Source organism: Diadema setosum, chromosome 3, assembly GCF_964275005.1.
Source record: "Diadema setosum chromosome 3, eeDiaSeto1, whole genome shotgun sequence".
Taxonomy (NCBI): domain Eukaryota; kingdom Metazoa; phylum Echinodermata; class Echinoidea; order Diadematoida; family Diadematidae; genus Diadema; species Diadema setosum.
The window spans coordinates 38,896,663-38,920,659 of record NC_092687.1 but is presented as its reverse complement, the minus strand read 5'-3'; the positions used below and the strand labels follow the sequence as shown (position 1 = coordinate 38,920,659).

At 38.7% G+C, this 23,997-nt stretch overlaps 1 protein-coding gene across 1 annotated transcript; it reads right to left on the bottom strand.

The window, feature by feature from the left end:
- On the bottom strand, window positions 1-20,051 carry LOC140246844 (cartilage oligomeric matrix protein-like). The gene is made up of 17 exons (XM_072326172.1): window positions 19,932-20,051; window positions 19,567-19,720; window positions 16,593-16,772; window positions 15,605-15,741; window positions 14,607-14,747; window positions 13,710-13,784; window positions 12,581-12,733; window positions 11,807-12,019; window positions 10,810-10,891; window positions 9,372-9,546; window positions 7,855-7,940; window positions 6,524-6,619; window positions 5,368-5,537; window positions 4,640-4,849; window positions 1,613-1,785; window positions 754-897; window positions 1-196 (listed from the first exon to the last, which is right to left on the bottom strand). The coding sequence occupies exons 1-17, from the start codon at window positions 20,049-20,051 to the stop codon at window positions 1-3; spliced, it is 2,505 nt and encodes an 834-aa protein (XP_072182273.1).
- Window positions 20,052-23,997: the final 3,946 nt, after the last annotated feature.

Below are 23,997 nucleotides of genomic sequence, written 5' to 3'. Positions count from 1 at the left end.
TTACCCATCGGTGATAATGAGTTCCACATTGCCATCAGATGTAGCGAAAATTGGCAGTGTCGCAACCGAAGAACTATTGTTGGAAGGCAACTTGAACCACGTCTCCAGACAGAAGTTATGTTCCAGCAGAGTGTCTCCGATATCAGAAATGATGACGTTATCATTATTGCCGTCCAATGATAACGCTCTGTTTGCACTGTGCATGGTTGAAAGTGGGAATAAAACGATATGTTCTTCATCAAAGTGATAATATGCATGTGATTAAGATTCAATGGGACATGTGTGCCTGTATTGCAGTACATTCTTATAAAAAGTTATATTTCATTCACATGTGATTCAATTTTGTTTCAGTATATTTCATTCCATTCCATTTTTTTTTTTATTTCAAGGAAAGATTTGTATATTACCAAAGTGCAATTGTAGTACATTATTATGTCATTTTGTATTGGAAGCAAATTTGCACACAAAGTAAAACAACACATGATTAGGAAGGAAGAATTCACCTGCGAAGTAGGTTGCGGAGCAACGAGGTAGATTATATCAAACACATACAGCAGCCTCACACAATTGCAATATAGGTCTACGAGCACCTTGGTTAGCTTAACAATGACTGCAATTGAACGTCTTAATTCAAACGATCACTTTTATCTGGAAAATGGAATTTATCAGCTGCATCAACGACAACGGTTATCTGCGAGACACAACAGTCATAAAAAGTAAAGGTAATGATATTATCTACATAGTTATACATACCTGTCAGCACATTCGTATTTCAAGTTTGACCACACAACGTTTGGTTGCCCGAAAGTGAATACACCAAGCCTGCCTCCGAGGTACGTCTGATCGTAGAGGGCGCCCGTATCGATCAACAGTTTCTCACGTTCCCGGATGATCAAACTTGGATGAAGCGATTCAAACAGAACGTAGACTTAGCATTTACATACGACATTTTATTTTATTTTTTAACTGATATAATGTATCAGTTTGATGGCAGAATTGGTTAAACGCAAAGTTAACATCATTAGCATGTCCCAACATTATTTCCTGAGATTCCTCACTTCTTACATTACATTGTTTATCATTGCTGTTATGATTGAATACAAATCCTATATTATGTTTTCCTTCTCAAGTTAACACATTTAAATCTAGCTGGTTTTGCGTTCAAGAATGTCATATTTTCAATAGCAATATCAGCGTACTTGCCAAATGATACAAGAAACAGTAAAATATTCATGGTATACTTCGCACCTCCGTATTATCCAATCTCTCCTTCACTTCAGTTTCTTTTATAATGATATTAAAAAAGAAAATGAAGTGAAAGATATTTATACTATAACTCTTCGTCTTATCGGCGTTTTTTGTCCCTTTTGTTCCGTAATGGGTTCATTTAATTCATTTAATATTCATCTCCATTTTCAACGAAGAAAACTTTTCTCCACCCTCCCCTTTTCTACACACTCTCACATATTTCGTTTTTTGTTTTGTTTTTTTACACTTGTTTGGCCCTTCTTTTCTTTTCCAAGCACGCATTTTCCAGGTTGCTTTCTGGCCTTAAACAAGGACCGACTTCTGAGTATAAAGTATGAATTGCTAGGCAAACAGGAAACCTTACCGCATGGAGCTTGCAGAGGGTCGAAAAGACAGATGCCATCGGTACGGAGTCCGGTATTTCCACGGTAACAGAGTGCTGTGCTGCCAAATTGGGTACACCCTCTTCCGCGTCATGGGCGTGTCCCAAATGTTCCTTCCCAGAGACACACTGGGTTCCACGTCACTCTCCACACGCTGGGGGAAAAGGTCATAATATTCACAAAGTAGGAAGCATCTACAAATTATTGCTTAGACCGCTAATGATTTGAAGCTGGATTTAAGAGAAGACTCTTCATTTTCCTCAGTATATTATCTTTAAGCTTTCTTTATCTTTGGGGCTACGAACGCATTATAGAAACAAGGAAAAGTAGAAATTACGCGGTGCGTAATATATGTCCCCGCCGGAAGTAGCATTCAGTAGCAAAATGTACAATATAGGTAAAAAGATGAAGGTCAAAGGTCAAAGAGGTCAAAGGTCAAAATTCTATGTAGAAGTTTTGAAGCCCTCACCTAGTGCCATCACATAAAGCAAACAGAATCGAAATCGGGTCAGAAATGGCGAAGGAGTAGCATTTTGTAGCCAGTGTACAATATAGGTAAAAAAATCAAGGTCAAAGGTCAAAGAAGTCAAAGGTCAAAATTCTGTGTAGAAGTTTTGAAGCCCTCACCTAGTGCCATCACATAAAGCAAACGGAATCGAAATCGGGTTAGAAATGGCGAGGGAGTAGCATTTGGTAGGAAAATGTACAATACAGGTCAAAAATCAAGGTCAAAGGTCAAAGAAGTCAAAGGTCAAAATTCTGTGTAGAAGTTTTGAAGCCCTCACCTAGTGCCATCATATAAGGCAAACGGAATCAAAATCGGGTTAGAAATGGCGAAGGAGTAGCATTTTGAAGCAAAATGTACAATATAGGTCAAAGGTCAAGGTCAAAGGTCACAACTGAAATTCTGTATAGAAGTTTCAAAGCTCCCATGTAGTGCTATCATATAAAGCAAACAGAATCAAAATCGGGTTAGAAATGGCGAAGGAGTAGCATTTTGAACATTTTGATCACACACGGACGCACACACGGACACACGGACGGACGGACACACGGACGGACGGACACACGGACGGACGGACGGACGGACACACGGACACACACACGTACGGAGCCCGTTTCATAGTCCCCTGCTCGAACTCGTTCGGCGGGGACAATTATAGGTTCACTTTTGCAAACTAATTCATTTTTCTTATTGTGATGAAGCTGTCTTTTGTTTTAATACTGAAAGATAACCTATTCATTAATAACAGTTCCCGCTTTTTTAAATTGTTACTTTTCTGCCTTGGCAGAGAGAGAACAAAATGTGTTCATTCATTCGTTAAGTTCCTTTCTTGTTGATTTAAATGAGCGATAGCCAATCAAATAATATTTCATTTGGTATTCAGCCAAATATTTTATGAGAAATATGAACTTGAAAAAATGTTCATTTTTTTGTGTAGCTGAGTACATCTGTTTATAATATCAAAAACAGACGCCTTTCTTATCCCAATAATTATGACTCGCATTATAAGATGAAGGATAGAACAACAACAACAACAAATTTAACAAGGAAAAGTAGAAATTACGCGATGCGTAATATATGTCCCTGCCGGAAGTAGCATTTAGTAGCAAAATGTACAATATAGGTAAAAAGATCAAGGTCAAAGGTCAAAGAAGTCAAAGGTCAGAATTCTGTGTAGAAGTTTTGAAGCCCTCACCTAGTGCCATCACATAAAGCAAACGGAATCGAAATCAGGTTAGAAATGGCGAAGAAGTAGCATTTTGTAGCAAAATGTACAATACAGGTCAAAAATCAAGGTCAAAGGTCACAGAAGTCAAATGTCAAAATTCTGTGTAGAAGTTTTGAAGCCCTCACCTAGTGCCATCACATAAAGCAAACGGAATTGAAATCGGGTTAGAAATGGCGAAGGAGAAGCATTTTGTAGGCAATGTACAATATAGGTCAAAAATCAAGGTCAAAGGTCAAAGAGGTCAAAGGTCGAAATTCTGTGTAGAAGTTTTGAAGCCCTCACCTAGTGCCATCACATAAAGCAAACGGAATCAAAATCGGGTTAGAAATGGCGAAGGAGTAGCATTTTGAAGCAAAATGTACAATATAGGTCAAAGGTCAAGGTCAAAGGTCACAACTGACATTCTGTGTAGAAGTTTCAAAGCTCCCATGTAGTGCTATCATATAAAGCAAACAGAATCAAAATCTGGTTAGAAATGGCGAAGGAGTAGCATTTTGAAGCAAAATGTACAATATAGGTCAAAGGTCAAGGTCAAAGGTCACAACTGAAATTCTGTGTAGAAGTTTCAAAGCTCCCATGTAGTGCTATCATATAAAGCAAACAGAATCAAAATTGGCTCATAAATGACAGAGAAGTAGCAAATCGAACATTTTGATCACACACGGACGCACAGACGGACGGACGGACAGACGGACACACAGACACACACACACGTACGGAGCCCGTTTCATGGTCCCCTGCTCGAACTCGTTCGGCGGGGACAATAATAGGGAGCTTTAGATTTTAGACGCGCGGACGTTCAAAGGAAAAAAAAAACATGTTCTGAGCGTGCGCAGTAGCGCGCGTAAAGTCAATCTATTTTTAGCTTGCGTCGCCTGAGTTTTTCACTACGCGTACTGGGCTATTTTCACGTCCGCACAGTTTGGGACGTAGAGAGCTTCTTCATGCACTGATCATATGGGGGCGCGATTGTATTTTTTTATAAGTTGCGTCCCAGCGTAATCTAAAGCTACTTTTCCACACGACGCAGGGAGAGGAGAACGTCCAGCGTAAGCGTCGGCTCAAACGTCCGCGCGTCAAAATCTAAAGCTCCCTAATGTGGCACTGTGTGAGAACATTTCACATAATGACGTACGTGTATTAACTTCATCATGGAATAGACGTATCACAACATCTCGAGCAGGCCTACTGGTTTCTTTATTAATTCTTTCCTCTCCGTTGAATGCTAGTCACCTTTATTATTAAACCGGACAATGTCATAGCGTTAGTTTGCACGCCCTGTTCCCATTTCCATTGGTGTTTGCTCCACCACGTGACGAGGTAGAACTGTCTGTTACTCTGGTAACCGAAGACGAACCCTACTCCGTTATCGCCGATGTTGCCGTCCACGAAGAGAGTGCCCTCGAAGTCGACGTCGCCGAAGATTTCATGACCGACGAGGAGCACGGGATCGCCAGACGGATGTTTCAGATGTACCTCACGTACCTATGATTATGATAATTATTTCATTTTGCATTTTGCGAGGAGAAATGGAGCAGAGTGTTATCAGTTGTTTCTGTTTTCTGCGTAACACTTGTCCAGAACTTAAGGGGCAAACTCATGCGAGGTAATCATGAAATCGCATTCTGATGAAATCAGATTTAATGGAGTGGTCAGTTTTCTGAATATTGATGTCGGTGATCATTCAAATCCGTCCGATAAGAAAATAATGATCGCATTGCTAATAAACATCGGATGCAACGCTCACCAAATTGGCTAATTAAACCTAATTTTACCGGAAATTGTACCTAGACGTGAATCTGGCATGCTATATGAAGTTATAATATGGACTGTTTATGCTCAGCAATACCTTTTTCATAGCGTAAATGCATTTTCGGTTAAGGAAATCCGGCATGCTTAAAAAAATAAATGTTGTTGTAGTTACATCTAGGAAAAGTCGCAGAGCAAGCACACACACACACACACCCACATACATACACACACACACACACACACACACACACCTTGTCAGTTACTATCCACTCTGGCGTAGCGCTGACATTTGCGAGGTTCACCGACGTATATCTCTGAAAATTCGTGACTTTTACGTGACCTATTTTGGGACACGCATCGAGGTGATTGGGTTGGCCGTCGCCGTCGTAGTCTCCCTCGCAGGCGTCTCCTTCTCCGTCTCCTAAAAGTGTCATGAATGAAAACATAAAGAGCTTGCACTTGGCGACTGGGGACGAGAATAGGTGATGAATCCGACTGTATCAGTGTCATATATATTTTAATTTTCTCTCTGTCAATTGCTTTCGTCATTGTAATTCTTTTTTTTTAAAGTGAGGTTTGTAATAATCGTATAAGCTCGACTTCAGATATCAAACTGTGAATTTCTGGACATTGCTATTAAATTGATAATGAACATGTAAAATACATTTAATTTCCACATTAATTCTATAAATAAGCACATTCGCATACCAATATCAACACCATTTAAATATTTAACATGGTGTGTCGAAATATGGCCTCATTCAGAAACTTGACAAAGATGTAAAAAGATATACAGACTAATAATATCCGTTGTGTTAACTTCAACGACGACTCCGAATTCCGGCGTTCAGGTGGAATTTCGGTTATAGCGGATGTGAAATAGGTTCAGATCAGTAAAAATATGTAACAAAAACTCACAAATGGTGCTTGAAAACATTCTTATCAACTAAGATTTTTTTCTCTTATACTATGTCGGTAATGCATCTGTCTCAAGATGCAAGGTATCCAAGTTCGATTCCCAAGTCTATCTGAACATTGTTGCGTTGAATTATACAATCCCCAGTCTCTAGAAAGCAGCAGGGAAAAAAATGCCACTCAGATACAACATAGAATGGAGGCCCTGTGTGTGAGAGAGTAAAAACTTATCCATGAACAACAACAACAACAACAACAACAACAACAAAATCCTACTTTTAATGGTAAAGAGCGTTGAAGTGATCCAACCTCACATCCAGCTAGACCCTCATGGAAGATGACCAAATGCAGCGGCATACATGCCATTCAGTTATTTTCTCAGGTGGGAGGGGGGGGGGGGAACTAAATACTCATGGTAGGCCCATATTTATATTGAGAAGATGATCATTGTTTCATGATATTCATTCGTGATGTTAATGCTTGAAGTCTTACTGTTCGAATCTGTCTGGTTCTGGTTAGGAACAAGCGGACAGTTATCCCGGTCATCACTGACGCCGTCATCGTCCGAATCGTCGTCACACGCGTCTCCTACAGCAAGATCATTGAAAAAAATACGAATACCGTCACTGATTGACGTTCTCTTCGTTTTCAAAATTGAGTCTAGGACTTGCCGCATCGAACAAAGCTGTTAAATGACCAGTTCATTCGACGACTAAGAGTATCTAAAAAATACACTAAACTAAATCTAATCTAATACAGAAAACTAAATCCATTTTTGCAATAAATATTACCAGTAAAAAGACCTGAACATGTCAAAATATTATTATTATGTTAGTATAGCCCAAGCAATGGCCTACATTCCTGAGAGATATTAATGTTGTTGTCACGAAAGAAAAAAAAAAAGATCATTTCAGTTCATTCAGGCACAGGTGTGCCGCAGAACAGATCACTATTATAGAAACATCAAGGCAGCGTTTCATTAAACTTGTGAGTCGCTGGACAACGCTCTTGATTTACGAAAATCCTGACATTCATGAGTAGTTCAAAGTAAAATGTTCAGCTAAATTCACTGACATAAAACTCAATGGAAAAACCCCTGAACAACAAGTTCGTCATGATGAAGATAAAAGGAATTATCAAGTCTGCGATAAACTCATTTCTGCTTATTGCCACTTGATCAAAGCATACACGTAGCAATAATTCCCAGGAACCAGCATTCCATTCGCTGGTATATACAAAGTCAATTCCGGCTGACACTACAGACAACAACAATAACGACAAAAACAACTACTTCTAGTGGTATTTTACTACTACTGCTACTACTACTACTACTACTACTACTACTACTACTACTACTACTACTACAACTATAACTACTACTACTACTACTACAGTGGCGGATCCAGAGGGGGCGCAACCGGCGCACGCCCCCATTTATTTTTCGTTAAAAACAAAAACAAAAACAAAATAAAAAGAAAGAAAATAAATGAAACCCGGAAGTGGCACGAGAAATATTAGTCACGCCCCCCCCCCCCCATTTACAGAATTCCTGGATCCGCCACTGTTACTACCACTACTACTACTATTACTACTATATACTACGAACACCACCACCACCACCACCACTACTACTACTACTACTACTACTACTACAACTACTACTACTACTACTACTACTACTACTACTACTACTACTTCTACAACAACTACTACTACTACTACTACCACTGATATATCCACAGTTCATCTCAGTGCATCTCATTCATTAAAATGGACTATAAATTGACAGTCAAACAGAACGTCATCGTAGTTATTTTGCGCACCCATGCCGTCACCGTCTGTATCCGTCTGTTCGGGGTTAGAGATGCTCTCGCAGGTATCGATGGAGTCCTGTATACTGTCACCGTCTCTAACAAAAAAAAAAAAAAAAAAAAACCCAACCAAACAAACAAACAAAAAAAAGCAAAGAAATACTAATCATAATAATAATCATAATAATTAAACATTTATAAAGCGCATAATAACCACATGCATTGTGGATCACAATTCAAAAATAAGATACAAACAAAATACTTACAAATATAACAATCAACATAATATATACAATAATAAACAAAAGGAGTTAATGTTTATCTTAATCAATGAAGAAAGAAAAAAGTGAGTTTTAAGACTGGATTTGAAATAAATTTGCAAAAATTATGCTGAATAAAAAAAAAACGATAAGAAATAATTACAAACCTCTCTCTCATCTTTCTCTTTCTCTCTCTCTCTCTCTCTCTCTCTCTCTCTCTCTCTCAGTCTTATTGCCTTCTTATAATAGGAGCTCTCCTTTTAGACTTGGCTTTCCCTAAAAGTCGTGGTTTGTCTTCACATGCACTATTATCTTACAATCGAACATGTGCTATCCATGCCTTTGTGTTTGCTGTTTGCCATCGTCAAATTAAAACCACTTTGGGCCAAATCATTCTGTCACTCTTTCATTCCGTCATTCTGACTCAGCGACGCAGCCATGCTTTGGGAAAACATTTTGCTTTTCAAATTATTGCATTTTTTTTGTTTTACACATTTTTTTTAACCCTTTACAAATAAAAATGAACAAGGTTGTATTGAAAATGTCAAAGATTTACTTTGATGTAAATTGTATGAAAAACTAATGATTGTGTTTTTGTTCTTCTGTCAAACAACCAGTAGCTATTATCATTGTAGAGACTTGACTTTTGCACACAACACAGTAACAGAAACTTAGAATTTAGGCTACTCACAAATCCGGTATGGAACACCACTTCATAGTCAATCGCCACATAAGATGCAACTACACGTAACAGGAACAGATTCGCTATTAATTACGCTTTTATTTAACTTTCGCATTTTAAAGTGATTTGACGATCGGCCTGTGTCTTTAAGCAGAAAATATTATGAGAATTTTACACGCCGTCAACTTAGTCAAGCGTTCAACTTATAGTCAAGGAGTTAAAGAAGTCACCAGTTCTGCTTTCAATTCATGGTTCTTAAAGTATGAATTTGACTATCACAAATCACACTGCCTTTGCTGTGACAGGGATCCGTTTCACGAAATCATCACATACAGGTCTGTACATAAATCTCAGAACGGCTAAAGTCGCTCATGTGTAGCTTTGAGAGACGTCCACAGCAGACGAATGTATACATTTCATGAATTTTCTCATAAATGTGTCTAATGAGAAAAAAAAAAAACTCTCAAAGGACGTTCACAAAACGGACACTTGACCAGTGTCCATCATAACTGTGTTTGCTAGCGATGCAATTTCAAGAGAATGCGTTTGCACATCAATGTAACTGTTAGCGTGTGAATAAATCTTACTCGTCAAGATTTAACTCGCAAGCATCCCCATAGCCATTTCGCAAGTTGCTGGCCTGGTCAGGGTTCGGCACGTGAGGGCAGTTGTCGCACGAATTGCCAACACCATCTCCATCTGTGTCATCCTGACCTTGGTTGGCCACTAGAGGGCAGTTGTCTGGAGTACTGTCCAAAACACCTGGAAGATACCGTAGTTGTTTAATTTTTATCTTTTGTATTCGCTTATTTGATTTGGCAAATTAGCCATAATACAATCTTTATACGAATTGATTAATGTAAAACAAATGTAATAAATGATAAAAAACATATGATCATGTCCCAAGCTTTCAAGCACACAAATTCAAGTTTTTGAATAATTATTTGTTAACGTGTGCTATAGACATGTATCATTAAAACCAATAAAACAAATTAAAACCAATACTGCGCAGGTATCCCATTCGCAATGGTGACATTTTTAGTTTTCTGGTTGCTTTCTAATATTGTTCTTATGCCTGTTGTTTCTTTGCAAACAAAGAGTTTCAGCGCTGATTTATCAACTCCATTCTTGTTAATTTTGATAATCTGCGAATATTAGCTGCCGGAAAAGAATATGACAAGAAAATGAAAATGGGATATTTCCAAGCTTATAAGAGTGTTTCTACAGTTTTGTACCGATTGAGCTATCACTTGATTTTTTTTTTTTCTGTAGCTAAAGATGTACTGTATTCAAAATGTTTGGAAAATGGCGCTTTACCTGTTTTTACAATCAAACTCTACACTACTGATTTTGGTTTCCGATTTCTCCAGACGCAGAGTTCTCTTATTCACGGAAAATGGAAAGCTTCAGTGGATTTGAATGGATTGAAATGATAGGGCTTATAAGAGCAATGTTGAATTATGGCTATAGAATTGCTTACACGAACACATTAATTCATACCACACTGGGTGATTTCAAGTTCGGTGCTAGTGATATTGCTATCTCAGCACTAGCACCGGCGATAAAACAAACAAACACAAAAACAAACACTCTAGACATGGCTATAGAAATCTGAGCCTGGGAGCAGAATCAAGATAGTTGTATTCTTGAGGAATGGATAAAATTTGTGACATTTTAACCCGTCTTCCTCACTATGTGTCTAAAACTAAGCAGTTTTTGCTACATCTTTTAATATTTGACTGTAATCACGTGACATCACTTTTTTCGTCACACAATTCCCGCGGACCTCGCGGTGCTGTAATTCCAACACCTTGTGCTGATGATCGATGTGGGAGCTAGCACTAGCTATAGCACTTAGCACTAGCACGGAACTTTAAATTACCCACTGTTTCTTTGCCAATTCATGAACAATCAATCAAATACATTTAAAACATCTATCATAAACTGAAAATGCTCTCAGATGGCTAATTACATCACGTTTGTATTAAGAAATAAAAAAAAAACACGACGCATGATCGCCTTTACCATCATCGTCGTCATCTTCATCGCAGTCGTCGGCGATTCCATCTGAATCTGTGTCCGTCGTACTGGAGGAGACACACGGATTCTGTTGGAGTAAATGGAAGCATTTCTTTTTGACTCTCAGTATAATATGTGCTTGTGTGCGTCTGGGGTATACATATGTGAACCTGCATCACAAAAGGGCAGATTCTGAAAGAGCAGACTCTAAGCTTTAGAATGATGTATAAGTCAAATCTAAATATTCGAAAGAAAGCACACACTCTGTTATTGCAAGGTGTGAACCAAGAAAAGAACTCCGAAGTACATGGTCTATTAATCTTTACCAAGCGTAATTATTATCAGATTAAGCTGAAATTGAGCATGCTTTATTAAAACATTCTGTAGATGATTTATTTAAACTTCCATAGTAGTTGTATTAACCTTTCCATAGTTATTAGAGTTGAAAGTGAAGAGCATGGACAGGGTCTTTGAGAAATGTCAAGGGAACTCTATAAGACACACGTAATCACACTATTCTACCAAAAAGAGTTCGAGAAGAATGGCTAAAAACACAGTTTCCTGTTCGTTTAACGATCTCAATATCTTCTATAATGTAGAAGAAGTCTTGCTCTTTCCGAAAACATGACGAACTCAAGTCAGGCTGGGTTGCCCCATTTCACCTATTTTCAGTCCTCACACAAAATCAGTGCGTGCGTTTTTTGTTGATTTTGTAATGCACGGTCACAATGAGTAAACCATGTGAACATTGTTAGATGGAAATTATCAGTTTTTACCACTTGCTGGACTAGAATGCTTAAATATTTTCATTTTGATATCAAATCATGTAACACCTCAAGAAAACATATCGTTCAGAACAGATCTACTTATATTATAAAATCAAAATTGTCCTTATTGTCCTTATTGTCAAATTGGGAAATAGATGAAAGACACACACACACACACGCACGCACACACACAAATAAACTAATTAAAGATGTATAGACTGATCTGATCTGATTACCCCTGACGCTACGATATCATTATCTTCGTCACACGAGTCACCAATGCCGTCCCCATCCCGATCCTCTTGACCGCTATTCGGAATCGTTCGGCAATTGTCGGCTGGACAGAGGCTGGTCGTGAGCTTTCGGCAGAGGGCGGGTTCGTCGGCCACACCGTCCAAATCGTAATCCTCGGAGCACGAGTGACCGTCGCCAGCCCAACCGAACTTACACTACGTAAAAATAACGTAAGTGCATGTTATTATTCAACAGGGCCCTGTTTTATGAAGAGTTAAAATCGATTATATAGTTGATTTCAACTGTAAGTCTATGGCGGCCTGTGTGGTAAGGAAATTTAAAATCGATTTTATCTTTTGATAAAACGGGGCCCAGGTCAGCTAGATATAATATCTAGATTAGAATATGCTTTTACCGTGACGTCACTGCAACAGTTAGACAATATCAAATTGACACATATGACTCATATTGACTGATTATATCATATGATCTCATAGATTCATATAACTTTATTATAAAAAAAAACACAAATGCATTACGAAATTGGTAAACAAATCAAACAAATCATGACACTGTGCCATATACATATAACAAAATTAAATGCTGCTTTTTTTATATCATACATTTATGGACAATCTCTTGAGAGGCAAGAGGTATTCCGTAACAAGAGACTGACTTCAAACTTGGTACACGAGTCCATGAAAGTGGTAAAAACACAATTCCTGTCAAATTATTGAAGACATGTAGACAACATCGAATATTACAGTATTTCTCACCTTACAATGATATGAGCCGGGTGCGGTGTAAGTGCAGCTGGCGTGAGCGTCGCAGTCGTGGCTTCCCGTGGCGCAGAAATCGGCAAAGACACAGCCGTGTGCATCAGTAGAAAAAATGTACCTCCCGCGGCAAGCGCCGCATTCATGGCTACCCTGTAGAAGGGAAATGGGGTCACATGAATTTGCCTGCTCCGTCGCAATATTATGCACAATGTATACGTGTATAATTACCTCCGCCACGGAGGTAAGTTTTATACAAAGGAACTTTTTTTATCAATCTTAGATATATTTTATTTCATCTGCCGAAAAAAAAAGACAATGATTGTAATGAATATGATGAAATAATATCTTATAAAAGTTTCCTGTATTATATAAAAGATGTAAATGTTACATTTTCTTATGTTTTTATGGTCTGGGTCTGGGATAAAATTGTTTGTTTGTTTGTTTGTTTTTCATCCAAACTTTTTTTTTTTTTTTGCCGGCGTTGGTTCGTTTGTCTACCTGTCTGTCTGTTGTAGAATAATTCAGAAAGTTATATACGTATTAGGATGGAAAAAAAAAACCGATAATGACAGAAGAAATGAATAATAAAAAACATTGGTAGTTAGCTCCTACGGATGGAAATGAGCTGTTTGGCAGAGATTATGCGATCTCAATCTTCTTTTCATGTTAGTGCAAGCCAGGATCGCAATCTATGCCTATTCCATTGATATTTATACGGGCCCATTACTGTAAATACACTGTGGTTATCATAATACGGATCCATCTTCTTTGGCTCCAAACGAAATATTGCAACAAAATATCAACGTGTGTAACATGGAACTGAATCTTTGATGACATGACGCATGTTTGATGTATGTACTTATTATCACAGTACTCTCATAGATGGAACATTGATTAAAACAAAATTAATTTAATCTAAGTGCATTGAATTGAACAGATCCCATTCTAATACTTGCGTAATGGGTTCATATCTCGAGCTTACCTTAAACAATACTGCTTTGCTATTGGAAGTGATGTCATTGGAAAGCGTGAGGTAATATGAGATTATTAATCCCTAACTGTAGCCATGTTATGAAATCAGTAAACGCTGGAAATCACTTGCGTAGATTTTGTTCACAATACTCACGACAGTGTTAATGCATTCCTGGTAGGGATCACAATCACCGTTGTTAGACAGACACTCGTCTATATCACTGCAGATCTTAACGAAGTCAAAAATAAACATGAAGTGAAAGTGGAAAGTTTCAACTCGAGAGTTGAAAGCTTATTTTACTCAACAGTCCACTCCAGCTATCGGAGTACCATATTAAAAAAAAAAAATCCACATTATTAAAACAATTATACAAAGAGAGTTACGAATTAAATGTTACAAAAAATACGCAAAATAACTAATGTAAAATAAACAAGCGTGAAACACAAATGGACGATATACCTATTATCACAATTAGCCTTCCGGTAAACACGATTTCAGGAGTAGGAGTAAGATGATGTCAATTTTACCAATTTGCTCGCCTTCCTGGTTTTACTGTATGGTTTTTTTTTTTCTTCATCATCGTCATCACCGTTGCTCTCATTTCTGTTTGTGCACAGAAGCCTAATTCTTAGCTCACTAATGGGACGATGTTTCACTCCTTGAAACCTTCGAGAGTTTGTTAGTTGTCCCCTCAGCTGACCTCCCACAAGTGTAAATAACAACAAAGTTGAGAGATATTATACCCCAACAGCTGTAAATCTACAAAAAAAAAAGTGTCTAATAGTCTACCGTGTATGATATATCATACACTTGAACTTCACGCCAGTCGAAAGATTTTCTCTCTCGAATCTCTCTGATTTGTACACATGGTACACGCAATAGGTTGACTGGACCTTTGACGAAACAAAGAGATGATGATCAGTAAACTGTTGATGAGGGGTGGGGGAGGAGGTGGTGGGGACACAGATGTACTACAAATATTGAGGTATAGTGTATTGCCCACACGTCTGTTTAAGGTGTACGAGTCCAAAGACAACCGGTCAGTTTTACCTGTCTGTTGGCCAAGGCGTGTGCAAGGCCGTAGCCATGGGGAGTGTGACCGCTAAACCCTTTGGGACAACTTCCACAGGAATATCCGGGCACGTGGTTGATACATGATTCCGGTTCCCAACACGGATTGGCCACCTCACACTCAAGTAGAAGAAATGAGAAAATGTATATACATCGAACAGACAAGTGAGTGTATAATTTACATACCGTACAATTTTTTTTTTTAAATCTTAGATAATATATTGCAATATTTTCGAATGTGCTCAAAAGACCAACAACAAACAGCGTTCTATTATTGTATTTTGTTTTTTTACTACGACGCTGGGTTAGTCCACGTTACAGCTTACAATGTATTACCACTTCCATTAATGGAGTCTAATCTGCAAACGCAACTTGCTGCCCCGGCGCCCTAGAAACACCACAGGCAGCCAGCCTGCAGCTACACTGCGTCACACGTGCTGATGCTAAATCAATCCTGATCAGCATCGCTGAGCTTCCATCCCGCCCGTATATCAAATCTGCGCAAGGTGGATCGTTTAGATTATGCATTCAAGCGTACTTTAGTTTAAGGGTTCGGAACAGGGACCTTTTCGTTCGTATACATGCAAGAAGACAGTGTATAATACTCTTAACGACATCACTTCCTTATTGTGTGCTTTGGTCCCCATAATATTGTCATACAAGTGTCTGTAAACCACGGTTTGCAAATGAATGGGGAGTATCCAGTCATCGTACCCTCTTTTGCCCGTTTTATGTAATTATGTCTTCTCAGTGGGACTGAGGCATGTTGCTATGCCCGCATGACCTGAATATCTTTAAGGCAATCATGAGTCAAGTTTGGAGAACCAAACTGAATGGTGATGTACACTACAGGTTTGACGAAGCCAGCCCAACCGGCTCTGCCAGTCTCTCTTCACAATACAGCGAGAGGGTCTTGACAAAAGGCTAGGCAAGCTACAGCTTTAGGAGCCTATATAGGGCTAGGACTGCGCACTCACCTCATTTACATCAGTACAGTTATCCCCGGTACCCTCGGATCCATCCGGACACTCCAAACAGGTGTAGTCACCACGACCTCCTGCGTTCACGCACCGCACTCCAGTCCAACACGGGTTCGGATGGTTCATGCACGGACCTGTAACACAGAATGGCAAGTGTTGGCATTCGTAACAAAGCCGCATATTTTCATTGACATCACAAGAAAAAGAAAACACGCAAATGGCCAGTTTTTTGTTTTGTTTTTCAATTATTTAATCACTCTCTTAGCTGGAAGTCTGGAAATATGGCTAACCATATACCTACTCAAGATGATGGGAATGGGGTGACAAATTTTACCCTCCATAATTATTTGGAGCCGTACAATTAAAGAAAAGGCTTGTGATAGAGCTATTATAGCGGTTATTGCCATGTGATCGTAATCAGAAGTTCAGTTCGGCACCTCCCCTCGCTAAAACCGTTGGCAATTATGTACCACTGTCCATTTAAGAAGGCATGAACACAGTTCATCGCCATGTAGCCAACAAGGTCGGCAATGCTGTGCTAATAATGTCTTGGAGAGCGATTTTGGGTTTTGTGGGAATTAAGCATTCCTTTGAATGTATTTGAGAAAGTGCATACAAATTCCTGTGGTGCACTGGAAAAATAATTTCTTGGTTGATTTCCTTAAAGTCCCATCTCCTTGATGTTAATAAAACATACAACGCTGAAGGTTTACATGCATTATGCCATGTACGCGAGTCATATCAAGAGTCAAATCGCTAACAATTATAATGTTATCTCATCTTACAACGCGCCATTATAATGAACATATACATGATAATATAAAAAAACAAACAAACAATGATTTGATTATGCTATACTGCCACATACGCTGATTTCCTGTAGCATTTTATCATCTCGGCCTAGGTGTTCAATAAACTATAATAATTATTTAAACAAACAGTCTAAATCTCTTGGTTGACGATTAAACTTGTTTGCAAAACGCACATCCATTTGATGATTCACAGACGAGGCACTCTCCGCAGTCCCCCACGGAGTACTGGTTGGTGGCACACGGGGAGCATTGAGGCTGGCCCACGGTGCTGAAGAAGCCAGCAGGACAGCAATCACAGCTTGCTTGCACGGCAGCAGGCTGGTATGCTCCCTGTGGGCACGGGTAGCATTCATCTAAAGTCATTAGAAACAAAATAAAAATAGATACACATTATAATCATTACATACAACCTATCACCAGGACAACGTCGCAGACACTGAAACTGTGGAAACTGAGTAATGTTTTATCATTATGGTTTGACATGTTTGCACAATTACAGTTATAGAGAAATGTGATTCTCTTAATTGAAGGCCACAGATTTCAGATAAGTGCCTATCCTACACAGTTACAAGGAACAGGAGTCCATTTTTTCAACCATTCCAATAAGGTTGATCGCAGCAGAAAAGGTCTACATAATTTCATATGATTATAATGCATACATCTATAAATGTTTCTGTAATACATACATGTATATGACAGGTTAAACAGTAATTATAATGGAAACAATATTGATTTTACCAAAAAAAAAAAATAAAAATAAAAAAATAACAGACGATTTAGATCACCACCTTGCCCGTAGCCAATTGAGTATGTGCCCGGCCCACACTCGTTTCGCACCCCGTCGAAACACGCCGTGCCCGGCTCGCACATCATACATTCGTCTGCGCAGTGCTAATTAGGGAGAATAAAACGAGATATTTCAAGTTTAGTCCCGTTCAAACGACATTGTAATGATTAGAGAATAGAAAAAAAAAAACCGCTGGAAAAAACAAAGTGAAAAACTTTGTAAACTTAAAACGTTTTAGTGTAATCACTGCGAGTATAATGTGTTCTCATTTTCGTTTAGTGTGTGTTCACATAGTCGAGTCTCTGAACATACACTGTAATTGTGTAAACATGAGGGTCCAGGGTTTTACACAGTGCCTTCGAAGAGACACACTCAAAGTAGGGACTGCGCTTTACATTTAGGAAAGTCAGGCGATTAATAGTTAAATCAGCACGTTGAAAACACAAAACTGTCGAGTTGTTATGAGAGTGTGCAGAAATTTCAAAATTAGGTATTGTACAAAATATAAACACACACACACACACACACACACACACACACACACACAAATAAATAAATAAAATATGGACTTGGATTCATACCTCCAAGTCACTTTGTTGATTCCCTTACCGTGTCGTTGCAAACTGCGTAGTGATACTGGGGACACAAAGTAGCATAGCCCTCGTGGCAAATCTGAAATACGAATGTACATATCATTTGTTTTTACATCATATCACAGCGGAAGGACAGCCCCCCCCCCCCTCACTCACAAACATCTATACGAACACACACGTACATAATGTGTACACACAAACAGGGCAAGTGAATGAGTATGTATGGGTATTGATTGCCTGTTGATACTTTTGCTATATACAGACAAAGAGGGAGTCATTTACCGATCGTGAGATAAGAAAAATAATTGTATGCATATATGATATATATACGTTACACACTAAAAAATAAAGGTTCAAATTTGCACCCTATTTATCTCTATAGCAGCACCCTAGGGTGCACAACTGCAGCTTTTATCATGCAAGTAGAAAATTAAGTCTCTTAATATTTATATTCGTACCTACAAAGATGCCGACATATCCATCAGAGTGCAAGTTTGATCTTACGAGTTAAACCTTGATACTCGTGGTCCAAATTTTCAATTCACAATGTATTTATGTTTATGGTGCATGTTTGCACCCTTGATTAGCACAAAACTGAGGGTGCAAATTCGCACCCCTGCAGTTTCAAAAATTTCAGCGTATTGCACCTCTAAGGGTGCAAATTGCTTATTGGGGTGCAAAGTTGCACTCTATATGGTGGTTGTATAGCGACACTTTTGAGGTTCAAATTTGAACCCGTATTTCTCAGTGTGTACGGAAGTATCTCATTGGTACGTCGAGAGTAGGTGGAAACAATTTTACTTGAACCACTTCTTTTTGCTTTTCTGAAATACATTACTCAGACCCTAAAATGTCCATTTTGTTTTACGAGTGAGACGAAATACGATATGCAATCCATACTGACATTGTCGAGCGATTATTAGCGACGTATTGCCGATGTGCTCATTTAGCTCAATGAATTAAAAATATAATAACACGAAGAATAAACAAAGGCGGAAATTCAAATTCGAGTCAGTGGATCAAGACCCCTGGGTGTCAGTCGTAGATTAAACACTCTTGTTTCTTCCTTCGTTAGAAGATGCACGCAAACGTAACCGAAAACGTGTTGCAATTTGCTTCAATCAGCTATGATAAGATATACCAGAATTTATTATAAGCAATGAATGGACGAGTTGTGTCAGGACGATATTCTTACATGTCCCTCGGGGCAGGGACTGCATTCCGCTGCGTGTCCGTATGAATGCTCGCTTCGTGATCGATTGCAGGTAGAGTTCTGATCGGAATCGCATCGACCACACATGTACCGATTACCATCGCCAGGGCAATAATAGGTTGTCTCACAGCGTTCGCACCCAATGAGAGCTGAGATGAGAAACATTCAACCCAGACCGGATTATTATTTTTATTCGAAAGCAAGTAAATAAGGATACACTCGTATAGATATTCAAAACTTACACCTAGATTCGTTTTTCTCCTTTTGCTTCAATGAGCTTTTTAATTCAACTACATCGTGCCTTTACAACAAACTTTATCAAGTCTTGAGGAAGACTTTAAATTCATAACACTTGTCGACTTGTCGGGAACATTGTTCTGCTTTTGTTTCCTGATCTTATTCATAAACAACATGCATAATTCTATGATAATAATCGAACGATTATAAGTTAGGGCCAGCAGTACATGGGTAATGATTTAGCAGAGAAAATGTTTGTCGGCTTTAATGAGGATATACGCGATATGCGCAATTGAGAAGACGGAATAGTGTATTACATCTAAACTTCTTCGAGGCGTCGCATCCAAGAACTTCCATTCTGAGAGCTATATTCGTGTGCCACGTCAGTGGTGAGAGGCGGAACATTCGGCCATACTTCTCCTGAAATCGTGCAGTCTTGATGTGAATACCATCTTCGTTGCCGGGAAATATCTACAATTTAAAGAAGAAAGTATTTTCTATGCGTTAATCGTGGCTTGGAATTCACAGAAACCGCAATCGTCTTCCGCTCTTTTCGACTCCATTCCATGAATTGTAGAGACAGTGGTTTGACAATCTAAAAATCCTTCGTAAGGGTAAACCGTTGTTGCATTGACAATTTCCCATATGTATCCAAGCTTACAAGTCCTGAACGTCTTCTTACCATACTTCCATTGAAGTCGACGATGTCAGTCCAGGACGTAGTATCATTGGAGACGCTAAGATGAAACGTTTGAACCCATTTACTATCCACCCCTTGTGTCTGCACTCCAGAAAATACCATGATTCCTTCAAAGTCGACTTGTAGCCACTGTCCTTTAGTTGAGTTTGTCGGAATCCAACCTGACTCAAAAAGAAAATAAAAGAAGAAATAGCCTTAAAAAGTACGCATACGAAGCAATAAGTACATAATAACCTCAACAAAATCAGAACTTCGTTTGACTTGAAAATTTGAGATTTTGTTCAATAATATGCGATTTTGAAATGTTGATCAAAGTCGTTTATGGCTGGATGGGTAAGTTACAATACAGAAATGTTGTAAATGAATGCTATTATGTATTACAAAAATACGTTGAAAATTCAATATTATCAATAACATAGGGATCAGGGATATTATGATTTCCCTTCCCTCAAAGGGATTGGATTATAGTGCCGTTCAATAGCGCTTTAAAATGAATACGATTTTGAGTAGATTTTGAACGATTTTGAACGAATTTGAATAAAATAATATGAATAATTTTCTACTATCTTGACGTCATGAAGAACGTTAAAATCTTCTTACCTCTATTTGGCGGGCAATGTGTTTTGCGTCTGAAGGGCTGGATTTTATGGCGATTGATATCTTAGTTATCATAATAAATGTAATTAACAGTATATGATATTAGTGTCAATCGTATCTACCAAATTCTAACCATTTACCATCCCTATCAAATGGCAGTTAGAGTACGCTTCTTCTTACCAGGTAATTGTGCAAAGAAAGGCTCGAAGTTCAGACGGGCAGAGGAAGGGCCGTGACCTTTGACACCTTCGTCGGATGCCTCAAATTGATGATCTGCTATGAGCTTCAATTCAAGTCCTAGAGGTTCGGAGCAATCTGCATACAGGGAAATTTAAGCCTGGATTTATATCTATGTGTGTTTGCCCGCGAGCGTTGGTTGTTGTTGTTGTTGTTTTGTTTTATTTTCTTATGATAATTCAAGTCCGAATTCATTTCAATTGGTCGGAGCAACTGATCGGACATCTGTTGCCACAGTGTGATATCGAACAGTTTATAACATGCATATCTGTTATAGTTTTAAACCAGTTCGACTTGTTAGATATCCGTTACAATGAAAATGCGATCTATTGACAATTGAATATTGGACTTAAAATGAATTTAGTTCAGAAGTTTTACGGTCTAAATTCAGAGTTGAATAAAATCCACAACTTAGTTACTATACATCTCCATACTTCAGACCTGTCATCTTTTTTACTTTAATCGATTTAAGGATTTCACTGATTCCGCGGTGGTTATCAAATCTACTACGGTATAATGTGTGTGTGTGTGTGTGTTTGTTTGTTTGTTTGTGTGTGTGTGTGTGTGCTGCATATATGCGTGTGCGTGCGAACGCGCGCTCACCTGTTTAGTGTCAATAATATACAACAAATTCAAATATCTCAATTGCAGGAACCCCTTTCCCCCCAAAGCCTCTCAATAGAAATAAAAACACAAACTAATGAATCGTCAATCAGAGAAAAAACAAACAAACTTTGTATTAAAAGAGACATCCGCGAGAAGAATCTCTACCATTACATTTATTCTAACCTGATATTCATTACTGTAAACTTGGCATTTTCTTTTATTGCAAGCATTGCTTCGATATCCCGCAATGAAATGAATGTGGTATAGAACGCTTTTTTATCTTTTTTTTTTTAAATACATTTCCCTGTAACATCAAGTACCAGTTGATTCTACACTGATATTGACATTGATGGTTGAATCAACAATGATCGCCATTCACAACGGTCAAAGCAACTATTCAACTATTTACATTTTATCCCATCTTCAAACATAGCGCCAAGCGTTGATTGCCAATCATAATCGTTTAAAGAGCTACACACATAAACAAGCAGTCGTTACATTGAACGACGCTTCAACCAAGCATGGTTTCGAATAGCCACACTTACCGGGTCCCGGGTGATAGTACTTCGGTATAGTAGTGCTGAGCACACCGTCGTATAGGCCAATACGAATGTCGATGTTTGTCGGGTTTTCCAGAACGTCGTAGACGCAGGTTTCACTGAAGATGACGTCGACTTGTGCGATTGACCCGAGAGAGGGCGTCCCACTATCAACAGCAGCTACATTGACTGTGACGGCGTAAAGCTCGGTCGTTGCATTCTCTATTGGACTGTATCCATTGAATTTCATAAGGAGGTTAAGTAGTATTAAAGCAGCATGCATAAATGCATTATGAATACCATACACACATACAAAAACATGAGGGGTCCATATAATGTTTTTGTTGTTTCTGTGTAAAATGAAATTGTAGCAACATGTTTCTTATCCTTTTCCACTTATCGTCCAAAGTGAACCAGGAAAGCGAGTCAGCAATTTCAATGTACGTCACATCGCGTCGACTCGGTCACTTTGTAGTTACTTAACCCAATCCATACGGGAACCTGGTGGCCTGCATATTAAATCTATGGGTATTTCAGAATTCAGTACGGAACGGGTTTATTCCGCCATCTACGTTAAGAACGCCAGACCGTGGTTCCCTTCCATCAAATTACACTTGCTGACGCACTTGACTGTCGTATCGATCCTAAGCATTACTTGTACAGGGCTTCACAATCAATCATTATACATCACTGTGAGACCAATTTTTGTTCTAAAAAAAAAAAAAAAATCATATACTTTACTTGATTTCAGCGACTTCTGAGTAGTACAAGACTGGGTCACCCTGCGCCTCCTCCCTGTCAACGGCATGAATATTCATGAGGCTATTCTGGAATGGTGGGATGGGGAACAAGCTGTTTCCGAGGCCAAAGGTTGGGCACTCGTCCTTTGCATTTTCCACAAGGATCTGAAATGAAATCGCACACCAATGTGACAATGCAAGTCTTGGGTTTGAAAGTCTCTCGCATTCTGTTCTTGTATTTCATACATATTTCGGCCGACGGTCTCCAATAACCTCGCGTTGATTATCTGTCTGGTGATAACCCAGGACAGACCATAAATAAAAGAAACGAAAGAAGCAAGTTTGTGATTGTCGCAGTACGCGTTTTTGCTACCCCGCTGCTTGTTGTTCTCTGCTTACACTGTTGTAGCCTATGCTGCATAGAACCACAGAAACTGTTGATACAGAATTGGATACCGGTAACAGAGATCGACGTATATACATTTGTACAGACGTGGAAAAGAAAAAAAAAAGAATACGAACAGCTGGTACAGATTGTTGTATGTACGGTGCCACTAGGGTGGACATGAGGGTGGGATTTCACGGAGCACGCGAACGATTTGCGAAGGACGCGAATGACAAAATCCAACATTCGGAAAAGTTTTTCCCCGATTGTTTTCCGACAATGAAGCCGAAAACTATTCTTGCGCAATTTGTGCGAAGTTTCCACGACGTATGTGCGAATGTCGTGTGTATCATTGCTAAAGTACAGCATGTTACGTACACGAAGAACGCGCGAAGGAAATGCGAACAACGAAAAATTTTCAATAATCATGGGAGAAAATGTACCCAAGGAGAGGTGGAAGCTGTCTTGAGTTGAATTTTTTTCTTTCCTCTATTTCTCCTTTCTTTTTCTCTCATTTTTCTATTGTGTGCTTGCCTACATTTTTTTCCTAGGACGTATCTCCACTAGTAAAGCATATGATTTCTTTTTTTTTTTGCAGTTCCTACAACACATAATCTCGATACTTCAAATGAAATTTTACATACTTTAGATTAATTTTAACTGTATTCTGCGATTTTTTTTATATCAAACATTTCTTTCTCTTTGCTAGTCTTTAATTTCTTTTGTTACTATAGTTGTTGATAATTGTTTGATGTTTAGGTGTATGCTACGATTTTTATTTGTAGAAAACGTATATGTCATACACCCCCAAACGTGCGCTGAACGTTCGCGAGAATGTCTCAAAAGGTACGCGAAGAGTTTGCGATTACGTCGTAAAATGATCGGAAAAACTTCGCAGATTTCGCGTAACATACGCGAGACATTCTCCAAAGTTTCCGAGTCTG